General features: G+C 29.9%; 2 protein-coding genes across 2 annotated transcripts; both read left to right on the top strand.

Annotated features, from left to right (window-relative positions):
* Positions 1 to 15292: 15292 nt before the first annotated feature.
* Positions 15293 to 17392, top strand: LOC123292647 (zinc finger protein OZF-like). The gene is made up of 2 exons (XM_044873364.1): positions 15293 to 16104; positions 16504 to 17392. Exons 1-2 carry the CDS (start codon positions 15293 to 15295, stop codon positions 17270 to 17272), a joined length of 1581 nt encoding a protein of 526 aa, XP_044729299.1. The 3' UTR covers positions 17273 to 17392.
* A 14-nt stretch (positions 17393 to 17406) lies between these two features.
* LOC123292659 (zinc finger protein 454-like) lies at positions 17407 to 18343 on the top strand. Its single transcript, XM_044873375.1, has 2 exons — positions 17407 to 17469; positions 17842 to 18343. The coding sequence occupies exons 1-2, from the start codon at positions 17407 to 17409 to the stop codon at positions 18301 to 18303; spliced, it is 525 nt and encodes a 174-aa protein (XP_044729310.1). The 3' UTR covers positions 18304 to 18343.
* The last annotated feature ends 644 nt before the right edge of the window (positions 18344 to 18987 follow it).

Here is an 18987-nt window from a genome sequence, read left to right on the forward strand (position 1 = left end):
GAAACGATAATTTTAATGATAAAATGTCACAAATGCGAAATGGTGTACGATTTTTGTAATGATTGTAGCTCCAAAGTGGATCATTTTCGGACCCATTTGCATGCAAAATTCTTGCTTCTTAAAAGTTCTCTATCAATTTCCCAATCTTAAAAATACTGCCCCTTACTTTCTCTTTCTGTATTTGTTTTCACAAATATACATATACTGCACCAAAATCCTATTTTCCACGAACGGTAGGCAGGTTATCAAATCGAATAATTGTTCCTTTTTTGAAATTCGATTAAAAATACTAACAAATAAACTCACCCAAGACCTAATATTATCATCTAATTCCATTCGGTTGGAATTCAATGCCCTTTTTTTATTTTCGAATAAAATGAGCTTGTATTTCAAATTTTTTTTTAACACGTAGTTACTCCAGTCGCTAGTCAAACATGAAAGGGTTAACAAGAAATTTCATTTGTTTCATTTCGTGTTTTTTGACCCGAGAATGGATTTATTATTTTGGATAAAAACTGAAGTAACTGCACGTTAAATAAAAGTTTTTTGTGTTTAATAACAAAATTCATTACTTTACAAGATTAAAGACTTAGGAGTTTGTTTTCATATAAAGGCTTAGAAGTTTCTATCTAGAATAATTTGCAATTTTACATGTTTCTAAAATAAAAACTGGTTGACCTAACTCATAAAATAAATTGACTAACTGAATATATTGTACAAAGGTTGAAATGGTTTTTTGTGACTTAACTCCAGAGCGAAATGCTATTGGTTTTGGGTATGCTGACATTGTTTGGGTATGTTGACAAGATACAATAGTCCACATAAAATTTAAGTTTAACATCAACCCATAGGCGTAGAAACTGGAGTTTTCTATTTCCAAACTCCCATATTTCTACGTTCTATTCTATATCTGGGAGAGCGTTGTGCGTGCCTTTTAGAGATGGCCTGTATTTACGATAAATATTCTAATATTGCTATATGTAGGTACTGCACTGCTTCATAAGTATACACAATAGTTATTGCGATTATTCTGGAATATCTTGTACAATATTGACTTGAAGAACAAGATAACTAAATATTGAAATTGTAACTGCACATTAAATAAAAGTTTTTGTGTTTAATAACAAAATTCATTACTTGTCAAAATTTAAGGCTTAGAAGTTTGTTTTAATATAAAGGCTTAGAAGTTTCTATCGAGAATAATTTGCTATTTTACATGTTTCTAAAATAAAAACTGCTTTGACCTAACTCATAAAATAAATTGACTATAACTGAATATATTGTCTTAGTGTCCTTTCTCAAGTTGCTTGGTTTGTGAGCTACGTGATCCTATATTAGAATTGGTTTTTTGTGAATTAAAACCAGAGCGAAATGCTACTTTGGTGATGGGTATGTTGACAAGATACAATAGTCCACATAAAACTTAAGTTGAACATCAACCCATTGGCGGAGAAACTGGAGTTTTCTATCTACCAACTCCCGTATTTCTATGCTTATGCATGTCAAAATTTCAACTTTAGGACCGCTTCCAAAAAAGCAACTTTGTACTGAGAGAAGTTCAGCTAAATCGACTTATTTTGATATGTTATATATCTGGTAGATCGTTGTGCGGGTCTTTTATAGACAGCCTGTATTTACGATAAATATTCCAGTATTGCTGTATGTACTGCACTGTATTCATGTATTCATAAACATACACAATAGTTATTGCGATTATTCTGGAATATCTTGTATAATATTGGCTTGAAGACCAAGATAACTAAATATTGAAATTTATGAAAAAAGAGATTAATCAAACTTTTTTTAAACATTCGCATGTGGATGCTTTTTTGCAATTATAAGCTATTTATGTTTGCACATGCCAATGAAATCAAAAAATAAGATATAAATACTCGTCCAACATCCGTATGCAGATAAAATAATTTTCACAGATAGCCATTAGTATAAGATATTTAAGCCCATCCGAAAATGTTTTTCGTCCAGATCAATAGTTCTCATAGGTTCGAATATCCTGTGAGTTCTTCACAAGCTGGGCCCCACATCCAGTGTCCTAACTTAAAATTCATATTACCTAAATACATTATATATTTGAACTCCCCACATCCACACATTCATCCAAAATTTTACTTCGTGGCTTCTAGGCTGATGAATAATGAATAGACTTGTCTTTTCCAATGTGAGTTGAGCCTGGTAGTCATAATGAATATATCTATGGCAGTCTGATTACAATAAGTGGTACAAAAGTTATTAAGTTTATTATAGCGGATATTTAACATCAATATTTTGGCTTGACCATTGCAGTAAATTCAGAAATTCATTTATTCGTATCTTCCTATCAAATTTATATTGCACTAAAAAGTAGAAAATAATTTTTCTAATGAATCGCTCATCTCATACATGACTATTTGTAAAGCTCAAGTTAGACACGCTCAATTTACTACAAGGATGATTCGAATCGACTCAGGAAAAATTATTTCCTACTTTTTAGTACAATAAAAGCTTGTCCCTAAAAAGGTATTTTTATTACCTTTTTATTTTTATTTTAATTAATTTACATTAATATTTATACGATAATAACGTCACTCAATTGCTTTGCTTTCCCGGAACCGCTCTACTAACACTTAAACTTTATGGTATGGTATTAAAGCTCAAATTGACAAGAACCATCCTCGTACTTCGAGGAATATTATAAAAAAAGAATTAGCGAAATCGATTCAGCTGCTCTCGAGATTTGCGCTTAGCAACATATTCAGCGATTCATTTTTATATTATAGATATTAAAGCTTGTATATACATAGAGGTAAATTTGTGGATATATAAATATTAAAAGTTTATCAATGAATTTTTTGAAAATTCATCAAAATTTTATCTGTTAAAAATATCAGAGAAATAATTCATTAAATACAAAATTGTTTTAAAAATTATGCTCTAAATGTCGTCATGAAAATGATCATAGCAATTTTTCACACGTTTTTAAAACTATTAATTTTTAAACATATTATTCATCTGAAGTACATAAAAATTTTAACTGTTTTTTGAGAGTACCTAATAATATATTACTGTATTAAGACTAGGCTAACAATGCCTAGGAGTTTTAAGGCATCTACATAGAGTGTTTGTTAATTCGATGCCTTCCTTGATAGAAACTAGACTAGTACTGAAAAAGATAGATTTGGAGTTTACGAAAACATTTCATGAGGTGATTTAATAGGTACTACAGGCCGCACTGTTTGATTGTTGGTAATGTAATTCAGTGTACCTATACATATATTTTATCATAAATTACACAGGAACTAAATTTCTTCAAATCAATTTAAAACAGCTAATTTTTCACCTTTTGTATTTTGTTAATTATCTAGTCTAGAGCGATTGACTAATATTCCGGATGTTGCCCGAGGCCCTACTGGCTCAATTTTGTATATCCCCCCACCCTCCACTGAAACAGTTAAATGTCAAAATAGGACCAATAAGGTTTCTAGCAACATTCGGAGTATTAATCTATAAGCTTATCTGAACAAGAATCGATTGAAAAATGCAGCCCTCGCATATTTTTCACCTCAACTCAGTTTCGAAAAATAACATTTATTAGTCGGGAAATTATTAGTCGAGAAGTAAAACACATTACATGGCAGACAGCGGATCATGGTTTTTATACCATACGGGGGAAAATTTTTGTATGGATGTGTAGGTACAGCAAAATCACCATGGGACGTGCTTTTTCTATTTAAAAGAACTTTCTCATGCTGGAAATTTTAAAATTACTTTTATTAAAGTAAAAAAGATAAAGTTTTTTTAAAATCTGTTTTTACTCTTCTGAATGGAGCTAATCCCAAGATATTGAAATTAGCAAACTACACAACGATCGATGAATCGTTAATATAAACTGCACGTCACGGTCACGGTCACGTCGTTTGGAATTTGAAAATGTTTTTCATTTATTTGCTTAATTTAAAAAGTTTATAAAATTTATCAATGAATTTTGTGACAACTCATCAAAATTTTATCGGTTTTACATTAGCTATAAATAATAATTCTTGAAATGCAAACATATTGATCATGACGGATGGCGTCATGTGATCACATTTTCACACTTTTATAATGATATACAATTTTTAAATCTTCTAAAATTTATTTATTTCTATTGTTATGTAGTACCTACTTTGCCAAGTAATTCGCCCAGGCGCTTTCTTTGTTTTGAATAGATAATTACAAATTTTGAGGGCTTAATTTTTTGTATCTTTTTAATTTTTGTATCTATTTTAACAAAAAGGTTCTATTTTCATTTTTTCATATAGTTGTCCGTCTTCAAGTTACCTATAAGCAGTTTAGTATTTGAGACAAACCTAAAATGGCCGTTTTCAAGACAAAAAACAATATTAAATAAATGAAAAGAAACATTTAACTGAGTTAATTGTTAAAAAACCCTGTACCTATAGTTATTGTTGATTAAGCAATTTTGTTTTTTTTTTACGCTAAGTAAGTAAAGAAATATAGTAACTCCTAGACAAAAGTAAAACCTGTAAAAGGCTCATTAATTTACAATATTATAAATATCATAATTTGGTGTTATAGCAAAATTAAATTTTTTGAATTCTGAATATCATAAAAGTTTAAAACTTCGATTTTTTTGATAACACAGAAAAATTTTGGGTCATTCTTTTCAGCTGTGATGTCAATTTTCCGCTACCTATCAATTATGTGCTTAATTCCGGAACCAGGACTCCACATTCTTGAGACCAATTAGAGCTAGGCTAATTTTGATCACATATTTGAAAAGTATGGCCCTAATTTAGTAGGATTACATACTTGGTTTATTAAAATTGGATAAAATTTGGATGTGATAGAGCAAAATTAAATTTTTTGGATTCTGATCACGTCATTAAGTTAAAAAAATTTGATTTTTTTGGTAACACAGGCAAATTTGATCCGATCTTATTTTATTTTTTTTTTAAACCCCCTAATTTTGGGTCATTCTTTTCAGCTGTGATGTCAATTTTCCGATAGCTATCACTTATATGCTTAATTCCGGAACTAGGGCTCCACATTCTTGAAAGCAATTAGAGCTAGGTTAATTTTGATCACATATTTGAAAAGTACAGTCCAAATTTAGTAGGATTACATACTTGGTTTATCAAAATTGGATAAAATTTGGATGTGATGGAGCAAAATTAAATTTTTTGGATTCTGATGACGTCATAGAGTTAAAAAAGTTTTTTTTTGATAACGCAGACAAATTTGATCTGATCTCATTGGAATTTTTTTTGAAATCCACTAATTTTGGGTCATTCTTTTCAACTGTGATGTCAATTGTTCGCTAGCTAACACTTATTAGTTTAATTTCGGGACCAAATCAACAATACCAGGTATCTACATCAATATAGTAATAATATTATGAATTTATTAATTTAATATTAATAATAATATTAGTGTTTAATATTATTAATCATTACAATATTGGCTTTTCATCTCTGGAAAAATACATACAAGCTCAAAGTATGAAATATGTGTACTTATAGTCTAAAAATAGAATCTTTACATTGTAGGTACAAAACAGTAAATATTTTGAACTTATTTTCATAAAGTAAAAAATTTATATAAACATAGTTCTTAGATAGTCCAACAACACTAAGCAGGTGCACGATTGAGCGAGACATTAAAATTTAATTACAGGACTGACTCTAAATTTTGGATCCCGACGACGCAACTTGGGGCACTTGTTCACCAGACCATTCTTTGATTTAAGTAATGTTTCCATGGCGGAGTCATGGTGTGGTTTTCAAGGCCACTAAGAGAAAATTTTGACCGTCCCCACTTCTCAATCCTTTGAAAAAACACTATATATAATACACGATAATACATGTTGATTTTAGGAGGAACAAAGTTAACAAAATTTTTGAGCTTGTTTTTTATTAAGCGTGACTTTAATCGGGCGTGATATCAACAATAAAAGCGAAGTATTTGACACTCTTCTCTTCTTGCAATAAGGCTGATTTTACCTTTTGGACACAAAATTCAATGAATTCATATTTAATATCGGCTGAAAGATAGTGTACCTCAAACGTTTGAGTTATTGTTGACAAATCTTCGCTTTCTCTCCAAATTTTTGCGAAGAATCGGATCATAATGACTTATAGGCCAGTTTTCAGAGATTACTTATCTTCTGTGTGTCTCAAAATTGTGACTACTCTACTCGATTTCATACCCCGTTTTCCAAATGGCGGCGTTAAAAAAGCCGTATCTAGCTCCCCAGCGAATTACTCAAACTTAAAGTAATTGGGTAATATTAATGTTTTTCTTTTCGCTGATCTCAAAAAAGTAGGTACTTAAAAAAACGTGGGACTTTATATTACTGCGGATTGCCTAGGCTAGGGTTAGAAAACTCACTACTCAAATATCTCTTAGTGCAGGAAAAAATAATCTATGTAGTAATGGAAAAATTTATAATGCTCTGCTTCTACACCTTCTTGTATTTATTTTTTTTTAAATATTTTTATAAACATTGTTTTTGTTTTTTGTTTATGTTTTTCTAATATTATTTAACCTTCTGTTATGACTTATTAAATATTTTGACTGAAAAATTGACTGAATAAAAAATGATCAAACTAACTGAGTCAAATGGTGTGACCTGTGGCGCGTTCACAAAATTAGTGGTATATGTGCATTTATAATGCATATCAAAAAATGGATCCAAAAGCCGTCAAAAGAGAGATATATTCAATAGGTAATAGAAGTTTTATCGAAATATAAAAATCTATCTTTTTCAGGACAATTATATACCCGGAAAATTAACCTCCGCATTATTTAATGTAGAATTTAAACAATATGGTTCGTTTGTACTCACAAAAAGAATATTTCTTCCTTCTGTGGTACTATTTTGTACCGCTCATTTTTCGAGATATTGAATATATTATATACATGCGAAAGAGCGCAACTAATGAATAATTAATGAAGAAAATAAAAGGGAATAAATAAAAATTACGGTGTAAGAATCAAAAAATATAGGAACCAACCACTTTGTATTAGTAAACATGTTGCAAATTCTATTGAATTCAGCTATAAACATTTGTTTCTTAGAAAAAAAACTATAAAAATGATATGATTTTTCGTTTTGGATGTTTGTTATAAAACCGCAAAACCACAGCTGTAAGAAGAACATAATGGAGAAAAAAATATTTTGAAAAAATTCATTTTCTAATCATTATTTACTATGTTATATGTACCTACAAAAAATGCATTTTTTAAGGTACAAACGAGGAAAATTATCTCCTGATAATCTGCAATATTCACAAAGATCATAAACAACTTCTAGAACCCAACGCAAAAAACAGCATCTCGATTCATCTTACTTTAGAAATTTCGCGGTAAAATGTTAAGTTTCCTAATTTACATCTAAATTTTTATAGACTAATATGTATATACCAACAAAATTTTAGTTTACCATCTAAGACAACTGTATTTGATGTGATAATTTAGTTTCTTTTAATGAATTGCCGAAGGAAATGAAGCTATTGCTGATAATAGAATATTGAAACAATTTCTTCAAATGTTCACCGATTCTACCTAATAGTTGTCAAAAATGACCATCGTTATAATATACAATATATACATATCTGTACGTTTATGTGTCTGTAAACTCGCTAGCGGTCGCAATTTAATCCCTATTTGAATTAAATTTGGTATCAAAAAAAGTTTTAGTATTTGAAAGGTCAAGTTCCTTAATGTGAATATTTTCAACTTGAATAAAATTTTTGTATTTTTTAAGCAAAAAAGTACTCTTGTGATTTTTTCAAGAAAAATGTGAAAAATTAAATGTCATCAAGTAAATTTTTTTTTTGTTTGTTAAAGATGTACCCGGAATAGCTTAAATCTTATCTCAGGTCAATTTGTTTTATTAAAAATTGTTAATCAAAAAAAAGTTTATACACTTCTGGTATTATATTTAGTAACAAAATCATGATAGAAAATCAATTTATTAGTAATATGCCTATTATAAACAGCAGTTATCTAATAAAAGTTTAAAGTCATTTCATGAGAATATTTCATCAGGGCCGTAACGAGGGTTCATAGCGCCGATGGCAAGTATTTAGGTTGCGCCTTATATATATCGAGATCGGCTCTAATGATTTTGATGAAATTTCGTATACTGATGGTATTTAACATAACAGTAAAGGCAAAATGGGGGAGAGTTGCCAACTTTATGACGTCATCAGAATCAAGAAAATTTAATTTTGCTCTATCACATCCAAATTTTATCCAATTTTGATAAACCAAGTATGTATTCCTACTAAATTTGGGTCATACTTAACAAATTTGTGATCAAAATTAACCTAGTCATAATAGATTTCAAGAATGTGGAGTCCTGGTCCAAAAGTAATGGCCCAAAATTAATAGGTTTCATAAAAAATTCCAATAAGATCGGATCAAATTTGCGTGTTATAAAAAAATCGATTTTTTTAACTTTATGACTTTATGTAAATAAATGAAAGTCTTTTACATGATTTTTAAAAAATACGTTTTGTTTTGCACCTCTATTTCTGATGCGCCGGTGGTGGGTGCCTCTTTTGCCACGCCCTAGTTACGGACCTGTATTTCATATCAATACAATATCATTATCAATACAAAAAAAAAATAATTACACTTCAACTTCTTCTATTCCCATTTTACAACCTACAACCTTGCTACGTAGATTGTGCTCTGTAAGTAGTGTACTCTGTTGTAGATGAAGAAGGATTTCATTTAAATCCGATGATCTTCGGAAGTGGAAATTCGAGATACGAATCCCTAATTCTCTCTTGGTTGGCTTCTGACATAGGTTTATAGTTAAGGTGTAATTTAATTAAATATAGCACCGTTATATCGTGTTGACTACAATCGAATTGTATTTGTATGATTTTAGTCGCAGAAACAAATATTCAATACGGTTAAAGTTCGAAAAATTTGAACAGATCGGCATTCGATTCGTTAGAGCGTCAGGAAATTTTGTGACCAAAATTGATTTATAAGAAATTAAAAACATGGGGGCTTTTGGGGTCACTGAACACGAATATCACGCCAGAATTGGTTTCCGAAGTACCTGGTTCCCAGGGGTAAATAGTATCCCCGTCGTCTCCTTGAGTTTTCGGGAAATTAGTTATATAATCGGTCCAAACTCTTTACTTAGGAGTTTTTAGAGCCTCTGAATACGAATATCGCGAGAAAATTGGATGGTACCTGTGTATCCTTTATACTAGTTTAACTAATAGTTGTTATACGCATGTTGGATTAAAGGGAGCGCCGGGCTAGACACGGACCGCACTATCGAGCAGTGTTGTTTTATAAGATATTTTCAAGAAAATACAGATACATCAATAAATTTCTATTACCTAAACGTAATCAACATAGGTCATTTAGGTTACCAATGAAAACAAAAACATAATAAATTTTTAGTCTTTTTTTTAAATTTTATTTAAGGTCACTTTTTAGTCGTCTTTGTGTCTGATATCTTATATATTTAAACGAGCAATTCTTGTACGTATATATATATATATATATATATATATATATATATATATATATATATCAACGATCTTGGAAATGGCTCCAACGATTTTCATGAAAATGAGTATGTAGGGGTTTTTTGGGGCGATAAGTCGATCTAGCTAGGTTTCATTTATCAGAAATGTCCCTTTATCCGTCTTTTCATGAAAAATTCATCAGACATCTATTGGTGTATAACGTAGTTAATGAAATACAATGTAAATTATAACATAAAAAAAAGGAGGCGTTTGAGTAGTCTAAAGTGAAAAAATTCATCAGACATCTATTGGTGTATAACGTAGTTAATGAAATACAATGCAAATTATAACATAACAAAAAGGAGGCGTTTGAGTAGTCTAAAGTGAAAAATATGACTCTTGCTGACATCTATTGGCGAATAACCGAGCAAAGCTCGGTCATCCAGATATTAATTAATAAATTATGTATAAATGTTAGTTATTTAATATCTATAAAAAAAAACTATAGATAGGTACTAAGATTTTAAAAACAATTTTCCGTAATTATTTTTGTCATTCAGATTAGCAAAAATAAATCCAAATTGCCTTTTTTGGATCTGACTTAGAAAAAGATAGATTGGTTTCAAATTTTAATATAGGTAAACAACGCCTTGATACTGGTTAACTCAACGTACACAATACATAGTATAAAACAAAGCTTCCGTTTGCCAGTCCCTAATACCTATCAATGCTTAGATCTTTTAAAATACGCAACGGATTGTTTTCTAACAGATAGTGATTCAAGAGAAAGGTTCCTATAACATGCATAATATAGTAGATTAAGGGGTTAAAAGGAATGTGCTTCAAAAAAGTTGTCGATTAAGCTCAAATATTGAGAAGATATACAACCATCTTCAAGAATTGTTTTGATCTATTTTTATCTTTCGGGGGGGTGGAAAGGTGGAGCAAGATAAAGTGGGCATGAATAATCGAATATTTTCAAATATACTCAAGTGGGGTATCAAATAAAAAAGCATGACTGAGACATTACAAAACTAACTCCTATGGAAGGAGATATGTTGAAGAGGAGAAAAGTTTATTAAAAGAGATATACATACTAAAAGTAATTCCTCAACCGCATTTTTAATTAAACACATGGTAATGATAAATAAACAAGCATGGTAATAGACTTCGGAGAGTTCCATTGTTATACCATGTATATATGAAATATACATAGTATATTAAGTTTAGTCCCAAGTTTGTAACGCTTAAAAATAATGATGCTAGGAAAAAAATTTTGTCATAGGTGTTCATAAAATCACCTAATTAGTCCATTTCCAGCTGTCCGTCCGTCCGTCAGTGTACACGATAACTCAAAAACGAAAAAAGATATCGAGCTGAAAGCTTTTTACAGCGTATTCAGGACGTAAAAAATGAAGTCCAGTTCGTAAATGAGCGTCATAGGTCAATTGGGTCTTGGGTTCGTAGGACCCATCTTGCATACCGTTAGAGATAGAACAAAAGTTTAAATATAAAAAATGTCCCTTATCAAAAATTAAACAACTTTTGTTTGAAACATTTTTTCGTAAACATCAGTGTTTACCCGTGAGGGCGCCAATTAGGCGGAAATTTTATAATATGTACTATACTTGATTATCAGTTATGTATGTGTCACATGTTTGTATGTGTAATGTGATAAAGAAATCAACACTGACTATGCATGGTATTTCAACAATTAACTCAGTCAATTGTTTGTTTTCACTTGTTTTAAATTAAAATTGCAATATTTTAAATTGTTATACCCATAGATAATAAATATTTATATTATAATTGATTGTCTATGGTTATACCTATTCGATAGTTGGATATAAACCTACTTAGCCATAAATATTAACAAAATCAAGCATGGGAATAAAAAGTTAAACTATGTTTCGCTTTTTATTCTCAGGCGTTTTACAATGTAACGCTGCTAAGTTTTTTCCAGATGGCAGCATGATCTAAATTGACCCCGTGAACTAATTTGACGCTCAAACTCAGCGTCACGCGTCAGCATGGAAATACATCTTAATGTTTATACCATGGAGGTTATAAAGAAGGAGAACGATCGCTCCGTGCTAAAGCATTAGCGCGCCTGTACCTGAAAATTTGTAGAATTTATAGGTCATTTTCCAGCCACCAGCCGCGCTGTCGTCGATAAGTAGTATCTGCGAAGCTAGCTGTTTATGAGTACAAGTAGATGAAGTTAGTTGCAGAATGTACAAATTGATATATCATTTCAAATTAGCGCACAACAGATCGCTTTTATTGATACTACTTAGCGGTCGCAGCGCCTCACTTATTTTATCCATATTTCGGGGACAATATCTTCTATAGCGATCGTTCTCCTTCTTATAACCTTCATGGCTTATACGCTCGGCTAAATAGTTATCTGTCACACTGTTCTCATTAGCACAATATGGCGACATACCAGTATAATATGGAGCTCCGTATAGTTAGCAGATAAAATTGTTATTTTTCACTCAAACTATTTCCATTCATTTGGGAATCGTTTGGGAGGATTTGGGAATATAATTTTAGAATTTGGGAATGATTAGTTTTCCTGTAATTAATGATTCTTTTTTCAGCGTATAGTTAGCAGGTAGGAAATTAAATCCACTTAATTTTTATGTTATTCGAAAGGAAATCATTTGGGAATTACGATAAACACGGTTTCAGAGTTTGGGAATGTATAATTAATTAATTACACCTATTTTTTAGTTGATTGATAGGTTACGTTAATTAACCGTACACCAATTGAACCATTAATTGTTATATAGCAGTATGGCGCCAATATTCAAATATTACTGAATAATTTATTTTATAATTTATGTAAATGTTAAGTTTAATTTTTCATTAAAACTTTTCTTATTCAAATGGGAATCGTTTGGGAAGATTTAGGAATATAATTTTATTATTTAGGACTGATTAGTTTTCATGTAATTAATTAGTTTTTCAAAGCGTATACTTAGAAGATAAAAAATTAAATTTTTCATCATTTCTACGTTATTTGATAATAATTTACATGGAGACTAATCTAATTAATTAGGGAATCACATTAAACACGGTTTCATCATTTGGGACACTAAAATTATTTAATTCATTACATTTATTTTTTAGTTGACTTTTTGTGGTTATTTTAATGGCGGCAATATTCAAATATTACTTCATTGACAATTTTTTTAATTTATGCAAATCTTAAGTTTTTTTTCCCTTAAAACTGTTCTTATTCAATTGGTAATCGTTTGGGAAGATTTAGGAATATAATTTTATTATTTATTTCCGCCATTAATATAACCACAAAAATCAACTAAAAATAAATGTAATTAATAAGTTAATTATACTTTCCCAAATGATGAAACCGTATTTAATGTGATTCCCAAATAAGTTAGATTAGTCTTCATGTAAATTATTATCAAATAACGAAGAAATGATGAAAAATTTAATTTTTTATCTTCTAAGTATACGCTTTGAAAAACTAATTAATTACATGAAAACTAATCAGTCCTAAATAATAAAATTATATTCCTAAATCTTCCCAAACGATTCCCAATTGAATAAGAAAAGTTTTAATGAAAAATTAAACTTAACAATTACATAAATTATAAAATAAATTATTCAGTAATATTTGAATATTGGCGCCATACTTCTATATAACAATTAATGGTTCAATTGGTGTACGGTTAATTAACATAACCTATCAATCAACTAAAAAATAGGTGTAATTAATTAATTATACATTCCCAAACTCTGAAACCGTGTTTATCGTAATTCCCAAATGATTTACTTTCGAACAACATAAAAATTAAGTGGATTTAATTTCCTACCTGCTAACTATACGCTGAAAAAAGAATCATTAATTACAGGAAAACTAATAATTCCCAAATTCTAAAATTATATTCCCAAATCCTCCCAAACAATTCCCAAATGAATGGAAATAGTTTGAGTGAAAATATACGGAGCTCAATAAAAGTGGTGAAATTATGGCTGTACATGTTAAAAGTGATTATAATGTTTGTTTCAATTCAAGAGAGAAGGGTTCACTCAGTGCTGGATTTACACTAGGGTCAGTCGGGGCTAGCGCCCAGGGCGGCAAATTTTCTAGGGCGGAAAAATTTGGAAAGTGAGAAAACATTTTCTATACAATATATAAATAACTACTAATTCTTTTAAATAAACATTTGATCTTTCAAGAAATATAATTGCATTATGTATCAAATTAAAATTTTGTATATTATAATATATTAAATTTAAGGGAAAACTATATTAAAATAAAATTAATTTATTTCCATAAAGGTTTGAAAAAATAAAATTTGATATTTTTTTTTCTGGAATTGATAAATATAGTTTTTTTTTTGAAGAATTAAAAAAATTTTTTTTTCTCATGTTTATTGAGAACTCTGGACATAAAGCTGAAGATTTGCTAGTTGCTGTATTATCTGTTCAAGAGTTTTTTGATCTTGATCTCTCAGATTGTCAAAGTCAGTCATATGATAACGCGAATAATGTATCAGGGATTTATTCGGGCTTACAGGCAAGAATTCATGAAATTATATCTTGCAGAACATGCTCCTTGTGCTGCTCATTCTATGAATTTAGTTGGAGTTCACTCAGTAGAATGCGCCCCAGAAGCTGCTTCATTCTTTCATACAGTACAAACTTTATACAACTTTTTTACTGCATCGACGCATCGCTGGGAAGTCTTACAGTTTCATACTGAAAAAAGAATTGCGTTAAAATCTTTATCTGCAACCACATAGTCAGCTCGTTATGAAGCGGTTCTTTTTTCTGCAATTAATTAGTTATTCTAATTCTTAAAAAATAAGATATCAAAACTATTAAAATAAAATTTCAGTCATAGGGCGGCATTCTCTTCAGTGCCCCAGGGCGGCAGAAATTTAAATCCGGCCCTGGGTTCACTATGTTATTATGGTAGTTTTTATACCATGTATATATGAAATATACATAGTATATTAAGTTTCGTCTCAAGTTTGTAACGCTTAAAAATATTGATGCTACGAAAAAAATTTTGGTATAGGTGTTCATAGAATCACCTAATTAATCCATTTCCGGTTGTCCGTCCGTCCGCCCGTCTGTGGACACAATAACTCAAAAACGAAAAAAGATATCGAGCTGAAATTTTTACAGCGTACTCAGGACGTAAAAAGTGAGGTAAAGTTCGTAAATGAGCATCATAGGTCAATTGGGTCTTGGGTCCGTAGGACCCATCTTGCAAACCGTTAGGGATAGAACAAAAGTTTAAATGTAAAAAATGTTCCTTATCAAAAATTGAACAACTTTTGTTTGAAACATTTTTTCGTAAACATCAGTGTTTACCCGTGAGGGCGCCAATTAGGCGGAAATTTTATAATATGTGTACAAACTATACACTAAATGTCGGTCTGTAATGCAGAAACCTATAAAGTCATTTACACATGTACTATACTTGATTATCAGTTATGTCTGTGTCACATGTTTGTATATGTTACATAGAATATATAACCTTACGGAATATGTAATGTGATAAAGAAATCAACATTGACTATGCATGGTATTTCAACAATTAACTCAGTCAATTGTTTGTTTTCACTTGTCACTTTTTATTTTTAAGTTCTGTACATGTGACACTCATATTAATAAGAAAATAACAAATTAAAATCTTTCTTTATTTATAAATACACATTTTAATGTAATTAATTAAAATGTCAAGAGATTGTTGCGACATTAATAATCCGATTCTAATAAACAATGCGATGGTTTTAAAAAAACAAAAAAATAATTCGATGATACTTAAAAATGAAAACAGTACAATTGAACAATTGCATTCTGAATTGATAAATAAACATGCTGCAGATGAATTATTAGAAATATCAAATTCAAGTGATGTTAGCGATGAAACATTTTCGCAACCAAATAATCTACTTGCGTTTCAAGAAAATTTTGTTTCAAGTGATGTTTATGAGAAAACAAATGTATCTCAAAGTAATTTTGTAATTAAAAATGAAAACATTAAAATTTCCGAACAACTTCATTCAGTGTTAATTATTAAAAATGATGTTAGTGATGAAATATCAGAAGTAAGTAATTCGAGTGACAGTGAATTGGGAATACTTGGGCAACAAACCAATATACTTGAATGTGAACGAAATTATAGTACAGACGATACGGGAGAAAAAGATATTGCGTGTGATGAAAAATTTAATGATGCAAATAACTCAACGGTCGTTAAAAATAAAACTATTAAAGATGAACAACTGCATACAGAGATAATTATTAAAGATGATGCTGAAGAGGGTACTAGTGAAAGTGAAATATTAGAAGAAAATAATTCGAGTGATGATGAAATGGAAATATTTGGGCAACAAACCAATATACTTGAATGTGATGAAAAATTTAATGATGCACATAACTCAGCGATCGTTAAAAATGAAAGTATTCAACAACTGCATACAAAGCTAATTATTAAAGATGATGCTGAAGAGGGTACTAGTGAAAGTGAAATATTAGAAGATTCAAGTGATGTTGGCTATGAAACATATATTCACGCTAGAAACAAAACATTTTCATGTAATGTTTGTGATAAAGTATTTATGCGGCAAAAAAAATTAAATAGACATAAACTTATTCATACTTTAAAAAAAACATATTCATGTGAAATTTGTAAAATGTCTTTTTTGGGACATGCCCAATTAGTTGTTCATCAACGATTTCATAATGTAAAGGTTGTTCTTGAACGTATTCATATTACTGGAAGTCTTCCGAGAGAAAGAAAATTTTCATGTAATGATTGTGACAAATCATATTTTCGGTATACTGATTTAGAAATACATAAACGTATTCATACTGGAGAAAGGCCTTTTTCATGCAATGTTTGTAAAAAATCATTTCGCGCAAATAGTACTTTAAATCATCATAAAAAAACGCATACTGGAGAAAAGCCTTTTTCATGTAATGTTTGTAAGAAATCATTTTACAAAAATGGTAATTTAATTAGACATAAAAGAACGCATACTGGAGAAAAACCTTTTTCATGTGATGTTTGTGATAAATCATTTACGTCCAAGGCCAACTTAGTTGAGCACAAAAGAACTCATAGTGGAGAAAGACCGTTTTCATGCGACCTCTGTGATAAAACATTTAAGTGTCGATCTGGTTTACGAAGACACAAACGATGGCACACTAGAGATAAAACTTTCTCATGTTATGTTTGTCATAAAAGATTTTTGCAAAAAGGCAATTTATACAGGCATGAACGCATTCATACAAGGGAAAAACCTTATTCATGTGACGTTTGTGATAAAACATTTAGCTATTCAAGTAATTTAGTTAGACATAAAGTTGTTCACACTGAAGAAAGGCCATTTTCCTGCGATGTTTGTGATAAATCGTTTAAAACGAAATACGAAACAACTATGCACAAACAAATTCATACTGGAAAAAAACCTTTTTCATGTGATGTTTGTGATAAATCATTTACGTCCAAGGGCAACTTAGTTGATCACAAAAGAAACCATACCGGAGAAAGACCTTATTCATGTAAAGTTTGCAATAAATCATTTAGTTCTCAAAACAATTTAGCTAAACATAAAGTTATTCACATTGAGAAAAGGCCATATTCATGTGATGTTTGTGATAAATCATTTAAAACGAAACAAGTAAGAGCTAAACACAAACGAATTCATTCTAGAAGAGAGGAGCTTTGTGATTTTGATAAACCGTATTCATATGATATTTGTGAGAAAAAAATTTATTCATCGGATTAGTTTAGTTAATCATAAACTAAATCACACTGGAGTCAAACCATTTTCATGTGATGTTTGTGATAAAACATTTTTTCAAAAGGGAAATTTAGATAGACATAAACTTATTCACACCGGAGAGAAACCCTTTTCGTGTGATGTTTGCAATCAATCATTTAACGTTCAATCCAATTTGGTTAAACATAAACTTATTCACGTTGGTGACACGCCATTTAAATGTGATATTTGTGATAAAGCATTTCTAGTGCAAAGTAACTTAAATAGTCATAAACTTACTCATACTAAAGAAAAACCATTTTCATGTAATGTTTGCAATAAATCATTTAGGCACAAATCTAATTTAGTTGCGCATAAACACAGTCACACTGGGTTAAGGCTATTTTCATGTAATATTTGTAGTAAATCATTTATTACTAAAAGGACTTTAGTTATTCATAAACGTTGTCATACTGGACAAAAATCCTATTCGTGTGATGTTTGCGATCAGAAATTTTCGTTAAAACAATATTTAATTCAACATAAAATTTTTCATACAGGAGAAAAAAAATTTTCGTGTATTATTTGTAAAACAGCATTTGCTTATCGAAGCAGCTTTAAGCAAATATAAAATAATTCACACTGGAGTGAGACGTTTTTTGTGTGATATTTGCGATAGACCTTTTAAAACGAAAAAAGATTTAGTTCAACATGAACGACTCCATAGTGGTGAAAAACCATTTGTATGTAATGTTTGTAATAAAGCATTTGCACAACACAGCAGCTTCTACAGACATAAAAAAGTTCATAATAAGATACTTTGTGATATTTGTGGTAAAATATTTAAGTGTGAACAGGATTTAAATAAACATGAACGGATACATGGTGAAAATCCATTTTCTTGTGAAATTTGTAATAAATCATTTAAAAATCAAAGAAATTTAACAAATCACAAACGATATATTCATAGAACAAAATTATTTTCATGTGATGTTTGTAAAAAATTATTTTCCATACATAGTCAATTAGTTCGACATAAACAGATTCCAGTAAAATAAAAACGTTCTCTTGTGATGTGATTTAATTAAACATAAACGAATTCATCCGAGAGAAAGATCATTTTCATGTAATGATTGTGATAAGACATTTTTTAAATCTTCTCATTTAGCAGTACATAAACGCATTCATACTGGAGAAAAGAAATTTTCATGTAATGTTTGTAAGAAATCATTTTACACAAATGGTGATTTAATTAAACATAAAAAAAACGCATACTGGAGAAAAACCTTTTTCATGTGATGTTTGTGATAAATCATTTACGTCCAAGGCCAACTTAGTTGTTCACAAAAGAACAGATAGTGGAGAAAGACCGTTTTCATGCGACCTCTGTGATAAAACATTTAAGTGTCGATCTGTTTTACGAGGACATAAACGATGTCACACTAGAGATAAAACTTACTCTTGTTTATTTATGTATTACCTAAATTATGTAACTATTATATTCTCATAGATGCTGTAAATATAAAAGATGTTCTTAATAAAAAAATAAACTACTAGAATAATATTTTTTTCGTAAATTGGTGAAATTTTAAATTGAAAAAATTTTCAATGTTTTAAATTGATGACTGTGGATTTATATATCACAAGTGAAAACAAACAATTGACTGAGTTAATTGTTGAAATACCATGCATAGTCAGTGTTGATTTCTTTATCACATAACACATGCCTGAACCCATGAAGC

Source organism: Chrysoperla carnea, chromosome 1 (genome assembly GCF_905475395.1).
Source record: "Chrysoperla carnea chromosome 1, inChrCarn1.1, whole genome shotgun sequence".
NCBI classification, from domain to species: domain Eukaryota; kingdom Metazoa; phylum Arthropoda; class Insecta; order Neuroptera; family Chrysopidae; genus Chrysoperla; species Chrysoperla carnea.